General features: G+C 43.4%; 1 protein-coding gene across 3 annotated transcripts in view; it reads left to right on the top strand.

Annotated features, from left to right (window-relative positions):
- Nucleotides 1-12433, top strand: part of NFAT5 (nuclear factor of activated T cells 5) — a 1479138-nt gene that overhangs the window by 1038492 nt on the left and 428213 nt on the right. For all 3 annotated transcript variants that reach the window (XM_069635522.1, XM_069635523.1, XM_069635524.1), the window contains exon 8: nucleotides 3572-3624. In XM_069635522.1, coding sequence (XP_069491623.1) covers nucleotides 3572-3624 — 53 coding nt within the window. The remainder of the gene's footprint in view (nucleotides 1-3571; nucleotides 3625-12433) is intronic.

Raw genomic sequence — 12433 nt, 5'->3', positions numbered from 1 at the left:
GAAAGAGGAGTAGACCTGCATAGGAATGACAGAGGCAGGAATCCACTCGGCGAAGATCAGGGCTACACCCCCTTCCAGAACGGTTGTACCTAGGTGCAGAGACGATCTTGCAGCCATCAGGGAGGAGAGTGTCAAAGCTCGTGACAGAGCTGGCCGTCAACCATGTCTCGGTGAGACCGAGGACCTAGAGGTCAAGTTCCTCCAGGAGACGGCAGATGTCAGAGGAGTGTTTGACAGCAGAGCGAGAGTTGGGAGTGGCAATATGGAGAAGGTTGCCGTCCTTGAAAGACTTCCGGGGAGGGGTACAAATCAGAGGTTCGCCCTGCGGAGGTGTAGAAGCAGCCAGAGGGGGGCAGAAGAGGAAGGAGGAGAGGGCAAGGTAGCTAAGGAGGAGACAGCAGGGGGAGGTGAGGAAGCCGTGGAGGGGAGAGAGGGGACAGCAGGAGAAGAAAGGAAATTGATGTGACGTTGGAAGCATCCATCAAAGAGGAGAAGGTTGGCTTGAGGGCCTTGGACCAAGACGGTACCGTTCAAGTAAACATTAATGATGATCTTAAAGGGGTGGAAGGAGGCCAGCATGGCTTCCCACCGGGTGCCACCATTAATGGGAGAGGAAGAGCAGGGAGAGAGTGCACAGACGATATGTGGAGTCCATAGGTCTGGCGAGGGAACGACAAAGAGGATGTCGGTGAAGGTTTGCTTGGAGGAGGCACTGGTATAGGTGTCAGCGATAGGGAGGCCTGGGTTGGGGACCGGGATGTCCTTTTTAAACTTATAGTTTAAATGTTATAGTTCTCCTACAAGAGAAACACATTAAAAAGAGCAATAGCGCTAGATTGTGTATACAACAACTAACACACATATACCAGGCGAATGCTAAAAATAAAACCTTGGGCATCTTGATAGGGATTCGAAAGGCGCTGGGAGCTAAGGTAACAAAGTCCCTGGGCGATCCTAATGGTAGATAACTATTCCTTCAGATTCACCTAGAGGATAAAATATTCACAATGGGCACCCTGTATGCCCCCAACACGGGACAGGAATCTTTCATACATCAGGCCCTGGACAAACTGGAAAGGTTTGCGGTTGGAGAAATCATTCTGACATGGGACTTCAATCTAGCATGGGACCCAGACAAAGACAGGAGTAAACTAGGGCCAAACAGGGAGGGTGGCCCTTCCAAAGCCCTAAGAAGGAAATTCTCTGACCTAGCATTAAGAGACCGACTTTCCATCAACGCACGAACCTCAAATACGATACAAATAGAACGGGGTACGAGGCAGGGTTCACGCTGTGACCCCATTTGTATGCTATCTTTCTGGAACGCTTACTAGCTCTAATTAGAGCAGATCCCAACGTAAAAGGTATTCCATTCGGCAGCGAGAATCAAAAGACAGCAGCATATGCACATGACATGCTGTTGACGTTAACAGAACCCGAGAAGTCCATCCCAACCCAGGTCAGAATACTAGTCGAACAAGCGAAGATCTCGGGACTGAAAATAAATATGACCAAGTCGGAGCTGATGGATTTGGGCTTGCCGAGAGAACAGTCGGAAGCCGTATACAGGAACACTCTGTTTAAGGTGGCGGTAGGGAGTATCTCTTACTTAAGGGTCACATTAACAAATAAGATGTCCTCCATGTATAAAGCTAACTACCCAGAGCTAATTAATAAGATTAGGGAGGACTTCCTACAGTGGACTCCACTCCGAATCTCCTGGCTGGGGCTCATAACGACGGTCAAGAGGGTAACGCTTTCAAGATTATTGTATACATACCAGGCCCTCCTGATAGCGGTCCCACAGTCATTCTTTAAAGATATAAATAGGATGATCTCAAAATGTATCTGGCAGAACAAACGTCAATGGGTGGCCCTGGACCTGCTAATGACGCTGAAACACAGGGGAGGTTTAGGAATGCCCAATTTGCTTAGGTACTATGAAGCGGCCCAATTGAGAGTGGTACGAGAATGGCTCACAGAAAATGGAGAAAAGATATGGGCTAGGATGGACCGAGCAGTCGCGGGGGGCTCTCTGGCGGGACTACTCTGGCTACCAGGGAAAGATAGAACCCCAAGTGCCCGACGCAGTATGATTCTATGCACTACGTGCAATATTTGGGATAAATGGGTGAAAAAAAAGGACATCTATCAACCCGTCCCTCCCCCTTCACCCCTCTGTTCGAGAACCCAAGTTTTACCCCAGGGTTAGAAAAGGGCAAATTTGGCCAATGGCAGAGACATGGGTGCCCAAAGGTGGGAAACATGGTGTGGGAGGGAGAGATAGCGACATTCGAAGACTGCACAAGCCAATTGGGAGTGACTGAAGCTGAAAGATAGGAATACATATAACTAAGACACTGGTTAAAGCAACCGGAGATGCAAAAGCAGCCATGTGACAATTGACGGAATTTTTAAAATGTATAACCACACATTCGGGAAACAAACACTTAACCTCAAGCATTTACGCAATTCTTCAGGGCTGCTCAGTAAGAGGGAAATGGCCATACCAGTCAGCATGGGAGGGCACAACTAGATCAGAGATTGAATGGGAATGCTGGGAGGGCCTGTGGAGGAACATCCCGAAGTTAACTAGGTCTATACAATTAAGGGAAGCCTGGCACAAGATGATGCTACAATGGAATTATACACCCGATCGACTTCATAAAATGTATAAATCAACTTCCCAAGAATGTTGGAGGGGCTGGGAATAGCGGCCTGGAGGCACATATGGTGGAATTGCCCCAAGATAAGGGAATGCTGGGAAGAAGTGACTACTCAGATAAAGAACACATTGCCAGAACTGCAAGAACTCTCCGTAGTAGAAAATGGATGCAGACTATTAGACCCAGAATGGAATACAATCTCGAAACCCAGAAAAAGATTTATGATGACTGATTGCCGCTTGGCTGGTGATAGCAAAGAACTGGAAACAAAAAGACCCACCAACAAAGATAGAATGGACATGTAAAATATGGGACATAGTAGTGATGGAGTGGATCACCTACCGGCTCCAAGGAGATGCAGAAAAATTCCAGACAGATTGGGGAGAGTTGCTGGATTACCTACAAAGCGACTACATTCTACAATGGTGCCCACAAAACTTGAGAACATTGGACCTTAGGTGATGCAGGGGAGAAGTCTGCCAGAACCAGATAACTGAACTAGAAAAGATGTCCCACAAGACAATTCTAGTGAGACACTGCAGGACCAAGGAAGTGGGGGGAGGGTGGACGAGGGAGAGGGGAGAGGGATAAGTACTGTGTGCAAATGTTGTAAAAATGGTAATAAAAATTTGAAAAAATCTTAAATGTCTGGGGTTCACTTTGTAAAGGATATGGACAATTGAAGCTAGAGGCACTTTTTTTTATAGAGTATGATGTTAAAATTTTGATTATCCTCTTCTAGCTAGAAAAATATCTTCTTTTGCAATGTGTAGACTAACGGATGTATTGAAGGGCGCGTTGCCAAAGAACCAGCAGTTGATGATACTTGAAAATGTGTTATTTCATGACAATCATTTTACATTTGTGAAATGCACTTAAGGAACTTTTTCCCTTTCTTAAAACAGATGAAGATTCCTGGAAGGCAGAAGCTGAAATAGATATGGAATTCTTTCATCAGGTATTCATCTTACACAGATATTTTAATGCCTATTCTTGCTGCAGTTGTTGGAACTTGCATCCCACATCATTGTAACATTTACTGCAATTTGAGAGGATTTAGTACTAAAAAAACAAACGTGTGTGTATTGGTGTTGCACTGCATATGTGCATCAGCAGATCTGTTTGTCCCATTTGCAATGTCAGTAACTCGTCACTCCTGTTATATGTGCATTCAGTGGATTGTAATTCTGCTTTTATAAAGGGAAAAGCAGCACAGTGTGCTCCTATGCAAAGACCACCACGATTAGACTCAAAACAGAGATTGACTGCGCTACATCTTGTGGATTTTTATTTTTCATTTGTAATATTTCGGCCTGGACTAGTAGGAAAAGATATTGAAACATACTGTACTTTGGTGTTTTAATTTGTGATATTGTCTGAGCATGAATGGAGTGGCTTTAGCTCCCGCGTCGAAATCGGTAAAACATTCTGTTAATTGGGCCATTAATGGTAAAAAAAAAGGGAAGTGTTCATGACGACCGCCACCACCAAGATTCATGGCTTGATGCAGGGCCGAGTCTGATTGCTATCTTTGCAGCTGTACCCGGCCCCTTTCTTTGTGGGGATGGAGAAACAGGACTAAAGCTGAGATTTTGCTAAGGAGACAGCGGAGTTCAGTGAACTGACAGTTGCTTCTCTAGGCTAAATAAACTGCCTTGGTGCCATAGGTGAGCATTCAGAAGTTGCTTGGGTTCCACATAGTCCACTGTATAGGGAGAGTGGTTATAGAGATCAGCCTGGCGGCTATTAACACTGTGTCATGATGCCTACCCCCGGGGACCCAGACCAAGTCCAGCAACCCCGGAAGCAGGCATCAAGTTATACTAAGCAAACCCAACAACTCCTGCTAGGGGCTATTTGGGTGCAGACCTGGCGCCTATGGCGCCAGGCTCATATGGAGAGTCAGTCCTGGCGCCATAGGCGCCAGGCTCATAGATTTAAACTTACCTGATGCAGACCATGCTGCAAGAGCTCCAAGCCAAAGGAGGCTTGGAAGGGACTACTTTACCTAAGGGACTATTTTTTACTCGGGTGGGGCTGGGGAGGAATACTTACCTGGGACTACTTTGGTGGCTATTTAAACCACGCCCGAAGAGCAGCACACGCTTCGCGTTATTCTGCATCCAGCAGCGTAACGCTCACTGTGCCTGCAAGTCTGCATCCAGTCTTCTGCCACGCCCGCCTCGAGTCCAGAGCTCCTAGAAAAAGGGGAGAGAAGGAGAAAAAGGTTAGAACAAGAGCAATAACCTTTGATCCTTACCTGAATTCCCGATCCATTGTGCCTTCGAGCTGGAAGAAAGAAGTTATTTTATGCGCGTCGCCTCGCCTGCAGCAGCGCCGCGCTGAACTCACCGGCCTTCGCAGCATCTTCACATTCCACCACATCCTTCTGCATGCTCCCGCCGCACTCCGGCACCTAAGGGGAAGACAAGAACAGCAAGGTGAGCTAAGGGAATACACAGAGGCAATATTATTTACCCCCCATAGACTTACCTGATTTTACCACCGGGGGTACTATTCCTCTTCACGGGTCGGCGCAGCTTCCACTGCATCCTTCCACAGATCGCCTTTGATGTCCCCTCTTATAGTCTCACCTGATTGTTTGAAAAGATGAGCTCTCCATCCTGCATTGAGTGCAGGGGTGCGTTGATAACCAGTTGCTTCACTGGCTCGAAGGAATTGGTGAGTTCCAGAACAATATTGACTCCGTGATTCCCGGCAAGACGCCGTAAGTATAAAGTTCGTAAGAGTTCAAATGCCTGACTTTCACTCTTGTCCGATTCCTTGCAGGTTGCAGCTTGACCCTAATGAAGAGTTCCTCGTGGCAACCAATAGTGTTCTGGTAAGGATTTGTATTTTCCAACACAGTTCGATAAAATAATGTCAATATGTAACCTGTTGCTTTCTCCCTTATTCAGGCGCTGAGAGAAGTATGAAGTCTTGGGGAATAATACCTCCGGCGGTAAAATCAGGTAAGTCTATTGTGGTGAGGAGGGTTCCCCTTGTTAGTCCCTTTGTTTCACCTTGCTGTTCTTTTGTTTCTCCTTAGGGGCCGGGGTTCGGCGAAGATGCAGTGAAAGCTGCGCCGACCCGTGAAGAGGAATAGTACCCCCGGTGGTAAAATCAGGTAAGTCTATGGGGGGTAACTAATATTCCTCTGTGTATTCCCTTGGCTCATCTTGCTGTTCTTGTCTTCTCTTTAGGTGCCAGAGTGAGACGGGAACATGCAGGAGGATGCGGTGGAATGTGAAGATGCTGCGAAGGCCGGTGAGTTCAGCGCAGCGCTGCAGCAGGCGAGGCAACGCGCATAAAATAACTTCTTTCTTCCAGCTCGAAGGCGCGATGGATCGGGAATTCAGGTAAGGATTAAAGGTATTGCTCTTGTTCTAACCTTTTCTTCTTCTTTCTCCCTTTTTCTAGGAGCTCCAAACTCGAGGCGGGCGTGGCAGAAGGCTGTATGCAGACTTGCAGGCACGGTGAGCGTTACGCTGCTGGATGCAGAATAACGCGAAGCGTGTGCTGCTCTTCGGGTGTGGTTTAAATAGCCTCCAAAGTAGTCCCAGGTAAGTATTTCTCCCCAGCCCCGCTCGAGTAAAAAATAGTCCCTAAGTAAAGTAGTCCCTTCCAAGCCTCTTTTGGCTTGGAGCTCTTGCAGCATGGTCTGCATCAGGTAAGTTTGCAGCATGGTCTGCATCAGGTAAGTTTTAATCTATGAGCCTGGTGCCTATGGCGCCAGGACTGGACCCAAATAGCCCCTAGCAGGGGTTGTTGGGCTTGCTTAGGATAATTTGATGCCTGCTTCCGGGGTAGCTGGACGTGGTCTGGGTCCCCAGAGGTACGCATCATGACAGGCAGTTTTTCTGGTGTTAATTTAGTGTTTGGGAAGATACTATGAATAATGTGGGGAAATACTCCAAACTAAAAATAACGCCTAGAAATTAAAGTTTGCTTAAAACCGCCAAGTGAAAACAAAGGAATGCATTTTTCACATGTTATTTACTCCAAAAATGCCTTTCAATGTGAAAAGAACCATTTCTACAATCATATTTCACAGTATTATGTTTGAAGCTTGAAAAAGGGAATGGGCCGTAAATCGTATGTAATCTACAGTATTGGTGCATATGTTTACTTAACTAGCGACACGAGAAAAGTAACATTGTGAAAGAAGCTTAAATTAAAGGAAATCATAAGTACTAAAAGAAATACCTTCAATGATAGAATATCTAAGGCCAAATCAGACACCAAGGAGCTATTCTCCATTCTCCGAGAAATGGAATCACCCATACCCCCAACTGACAACATTCCTAAAAATAAGCTTTGGTGCACCAATATACAAAATGCCCTAGCGGGTAAAATCAGCCTGCTCCAAACTAAAATTGCGAACAAAAAAGTATCCTTGCTCCTGCCAACGGAACCCACACCGCAGCCACAGCTCACTCCCAACCAACCCAACTCCCCTCACCTATTTAGCTTCAGAAAAATATCTATATTGGAGACAGATAAAATTATACTATCCCTAAAGCCTTCCAACTGCAAAGGAGACAATTGCCCGGCTCAAATTATCAAAGATGCAGCTCGAGATTTAGCCCCCTTTATCTCGAAACTCATCAATGCATCCTTCAATTCCAATCTAGTACCTAATAACCTCAAACAATCCTGGGTGCTTCCCTTGCTAAAAAAACAAACACTGGACCCTGCAATACCAACAAACTACAGACCCATCACCACCGTCCCATTTCTACTTAAAATCATTGACAGAGTAGCATACCTGCAAATTCAGGACTACTTAGAAACTAACAATCTACTAGGCATACGGCAATCTGGCTTCCGTCCCCTTCATGGAACTGAAACAGCCTTGATTGACCTCAAGACCCAAATTGATGAGTTGAAGGACAATGGTAAATCAGCTATGCTGCTCCTCCTTGACTTATCGGCGGCATTCGACTTGGTAGATCACGCAGTCTTATGCAATCACCTAAGTTCTGCCGCTCATTTCTCAAGTGATGCCATAACCTGGGTACAATCCTTCCTGGCAAACCGGACAATGAGAGTCTTCTCCCCCCTAGCAGCTGCTGATCCCACACAAGTTTCATGCGGTGTTCCTCAAGGATCATGTGTATCTCCGACGATGTATAACATCTTTACTAAGCCCTTGTTTGACAAGCTGGACAGATTGGGTGTCATCTACACTAATTACGCAGATGACACACAGATCCTAATCCCCCTTTCGGGCAACTTCTTGGAAGACACAGCCTTAGTAAATAGGATATATCTCCTCATTCAGGCATGGATGGCATCGCACGGCCTCTGCCTGAATGACGATAAGACTGAGTTACTGATCCTCGGCTCAGAGCTGGCCATTAAAAAACTTGACCCTAACTATGCCTCATTTAACATCGACAATAACGTCATCAAAGTGATGCCTGCAGTCAAAACCCTCGGGGTTTATCTTGACTCAGCGCTCACCTTCAAGAAACAAACGAACTCACTAGCATCCTCCACTGCATATACTTGCAAATTGATCCGAGCATGTAGACCATTTCTAACGGAGACTAGTTGCATTACACTAGCTAATGCTCTCATCATATCCAAGCTGGATTACTGCAATGCCCTTTATGCAGGATCTAACAAGTATATCCTTGACAAACTCCAAACTCTCCAAAATAACGCTGTTAGAGTAGCTTTAAAGATTCCTAATAGAGCTCATATCTCCACCTCTAGGAAAAATATCCATTGGCTAAAAATCAAAGACAGGATCGCCCTCAAAACACTTTCCCTCACCTCCAAATGTCTTAATAACTTAGCCCCCCCTTACCTGGCCAACAGAATCCACAAGAGAACCTCAAACCGTCCCACCAGATTGATTAACGCCTTTACCCTAGTGGTGCCTAGATACAAAAAGAGTACAGCTGGCGGCTCTAGCTTCCCGGTCATAGCGGCGCAAAGTTGGAATAAACTCCCGCTAGATCTCAGAACGGACCAACCTTACTCCAGTTTCAGGCGAAAAAAGTCCTCACCTGGATACGTGCCAATGACACTTAGCTTGACCTCCCCTAACGATACTAGATGACTGTAACTAGATGAATGATTTCTGTTCAACCTGACTGAACCGCAGTCTTGCATTTTTCTTGCTTACCTACCTTGTGTTCTAATATGAACTGTATCAACCGTATTTTTTCCTGTACTGCCCTGTACTCTCTGAACTGTAGTCTGCATTTTCTTGTATACCCACCCCCCGCTCTAATGTGAACTGTATCAACTGCATTTCTCCTGTAACTAAGTCCTTAAGCTTACTTGTACTGTTTGCGCCCAGCTACCCTTTCGGGTTTGGTTCTGCGCTATACCAAATAAATAAACAAACAAACAAACAAGCTGAGATTGTCATTTAAAAAATTGAGACTATAGAGAAAACGCCTAGTTAATTGAGATGTGTTTCAGTTATAGATTTAGGATGCTGGGGGTGCACAGATAGTTTCCCTTTTAAAAGAATATTGCAATGCTTATTAGCACTAAACCTCCTTTTCAGTTGAAATTCAGAGGCTTGTTTATTTCTTTTTCCTTTTTTTAATTGTTTATAGTTAAAAGAATTCTTCAACCTTTACAACATTAAAAAATAAAGAAAAGAAAAACAAAGACCACATTCATTCAACAGTTTCAATTGTAATAGACAATAAAACCTAATTAATCCTACAAAAATTCACAAAACTTAAGCCATTAAAAAATGAATAGGCCTCCTAAGCACAATGTAGGGTCAGTTAGAATTTACAATTAAAGGGGAAGTTCACTCAAAAATGGTATTGTCTCAAAAGATGGGCCATAATCAAAAATATATATATAAAAAAAATGTTTAAAGCGAGTTCCTATGTAAAATTTTGAGCAAATGAGGCTCAGCGTTTTGACATGGTGGCATTCATTTTGTGATATGAAGCAGCCACATATGTTAATGTTAAGCTCTGCTGTAGCAGCAATAATCAAGCAAAAGCCCCCTACTAGGAGCTTTTGCTTACTGCTGTCAGAGAGCAGGGCTTAACACGAAGAGAGGAGGCTGGCTCAGTAATTGCCTTCACTTTTATTTTACGTTAAAATGTAAAATGAAAGGCAGAGCAATTATAAATACATTGCCGGCTGCCAGCTGAGTTTTCGTATTTGCTGTGACTTTCTTTTCTAGTTTCCCGAGCACGGGAAACTGAAAACTAAAGTCGCAGAAATTATGAACACTCTGCCGGATGCCGGCAAAGTATTCATAATTTCTACGACTTTCTTAAAAGAAAAGATGTGGCAATTATAAACGCAACATTGTTGTGTTTATGATTGCTGTGGCTTTCTTTTAAGTCTCCCGGGCTCAGAACTTCCCCTTTAAATCTCCATTAAAAACTATTTACCACTATACCGCTAGTCCACCAAACTCATTCATTTATTACATAATTTAAAATTACATACATTTTCAAAGTTTCAAACTGCTTAAAAAAAACTTGTAGCAGCAATACCCACAGATGTTGGATAACCACTCAAACACTTTCTCCAGAATGAATCCTGATCGATAAACGCAACACTATGGATTAGGTTACTAAAATAAATACAGTGCGTAGTACAAAGAGCTTTGCAGTTTATTAATGAGTGCTTTAAAGTTTCAAGTTCTGTCTTATCTTTGCAAAATCGGCAAAAGGCTTCGACCTGTGAAATTAATTTGCAACATAGCAGAATTTCCCCCATAGGGTACAGATTCCATCAGAACTGTGATGGTTCCTCCCTATAATAACTGTTTGGAAACATTGTCAAAGGTGCAACCACCCCAAAGTTTTTATAATCCCAGTTTATGTGAGAGAGAGAGGAATATTCATGGATCTTGCTATTCATGGCACACCAATCAACTCGGTATAAATCATTTTTAACGTCCTCTGGCAAGTTCACAAGGTCCTCATTATTTTTTCTGTTCTCAAAAAGAATAGTTTCACAAAGGGCTCTCAATGATCCGAATGCACAGTCATTGTTACAGTGCATGGCAACTTTCTATTCCTCGTACAATGAGTTACCAACCGGATACAATATATTCCTATAAAGACCCAACTGACGCCATTTGAATCTGGCCTGCAGGGACCTAAGTCCTAATTCATAACGAATGGCAGCCAGCGGTACTGCATTCAAAATTCTCAGGACCTTGCACCAAATCACAGCCTCAACCTTATCAAGGGGGCTGAAAGCATCAGGGCACAGTAGTTCCACCCCATAGATTAATTTTGGGACTACCCTGCCGTCATAAAATCTCATTGATGGATTAATGGAAAACCTTCACAATCTAAAGAAAGGTAGGAGAATGGGGTGTCCACAGCTACTCACTTTATCAAGACCTAGATATCATTAGAAGTTATATAAACTTTATTAGTGGTTTCATGATAAAAACTCTCATAGATTAGAGAGATAAAGCACATATATAAAAAACTACATAAAAAAAACACATTATCAGACACTCTAAAAAGACACACAAATGTAACAATGACAAAACCAATTTCAATCACAATTATTGTAAAAAAAATATATATATATAGACGTGTGCTATTACAGCCATTTGAATTCAAACCTTTGCCATAAATCCTGATCTATTTTTAGGTTTCAGATGCTCTTGGATCTCTAAATATTTTTACACAATCTGATTTTCTTTCTAGCTTATGAACTCAACATGTTTCAGTCCTCTAAAACAAGTGGTGGGACTTTCTTCAGGAGTAGTCATGTTCGTGAATAGAGTGACCAAGCAAATTGGTCTGAAATCTTCTTTTGATGAAAGATCTTTTGTTTAGAAATGTGGTAGCTGTTGACAGAACCAAAAAATGGACCAGAATCAGTATTATTACCAAAATTCTAGTAACACGATTTATAGTGTTAAGGAGCGATCAGGATAGATTAATTACCTGACAGTCCTTGTGTAGTTGCTCCCTTGATGAGTAGAAAATCGTCCACATTAGTTGGGCATATTTTCCTTCTGGGGAAGTCAGTATTCTTCCTCAAATTCCTATGATTAGGATTATCAAATCAGGGAGTCATTAGATCTGCCTTTCTTCTGTTAGTCAGTGTTTATATACAATGCAGAGAGTTGGTATGTTCATAGGATAGGATCTTAGATATTCTTAAATTAGCAGTGAAATACAGCTCTTTTATGTTGTCCACTTAAATTTATAAAACGGGAAATAGGTGGAAGGTTCCTATCTTTTTACAAAGGTTGTGCAGGAATCGAGAGCAAAAGCAGATATCGAGAGGACCGGTGTTCCACAGGCCCATAAGGTACTCAGGACCTTGGGTCCTCAGTTTGGGTGTGTAGCCTTAATATATGTTGCAACTAGAAAAACACACAACAAAAAAAACAAATTTAGTTTACTAGTTCTCAACAATGCTGTTCATGATGGTGGTCAGTTGGCTGAGTAGTATGTAATATCAATCTCGTGGCCTGTGTAATTTTGAGTATTAGATTTTAAATGAGTCTTTATTTCGTGTATATCTATGGAATGATCTCTAGTTTTTCGGGTAAGTTGCTCTTAGAAAGCTACCCTGTGTTTTAAGAAATGTCTCACCTTTTTGTTGTAGCGGGACTCGCATTGATTGTCAATCGCGTGCGTGTTCTTCCGCGGAGATAAATCTCTCGATTCTTTAAGCGAACAGTCAGTCCTCGCTCTTGGTAGTGGTATGGCCGCTGAGGTCGGCTTCTGTGTTGCTAGAGATAGTCACCGGAAAACACAGAAAAAACGCCTGTTGCGGCCGCCATCTTGAGTGTCTTT

Source organism: Ambystoma mexicanum, chromosome 1q (genome assembly GCF_040938575.1).
Source record: "Ambystoma mexicanum isolate Mex_15411 chromosome 1q, UKY_AmexF1_1, whole genome shotgun sequence".
NCBI classification, from domain to species: Eukaryota; Metazoa; Chordata; class Amphibia; order Caudata; family Ambystomatidae; genus Ambystoma; species Ambystoma mexicanum.
Note: the sequence above shows the minus strand (reverse complement) of the source record. Positions and strands in the feature narration are given on the sequence as shown.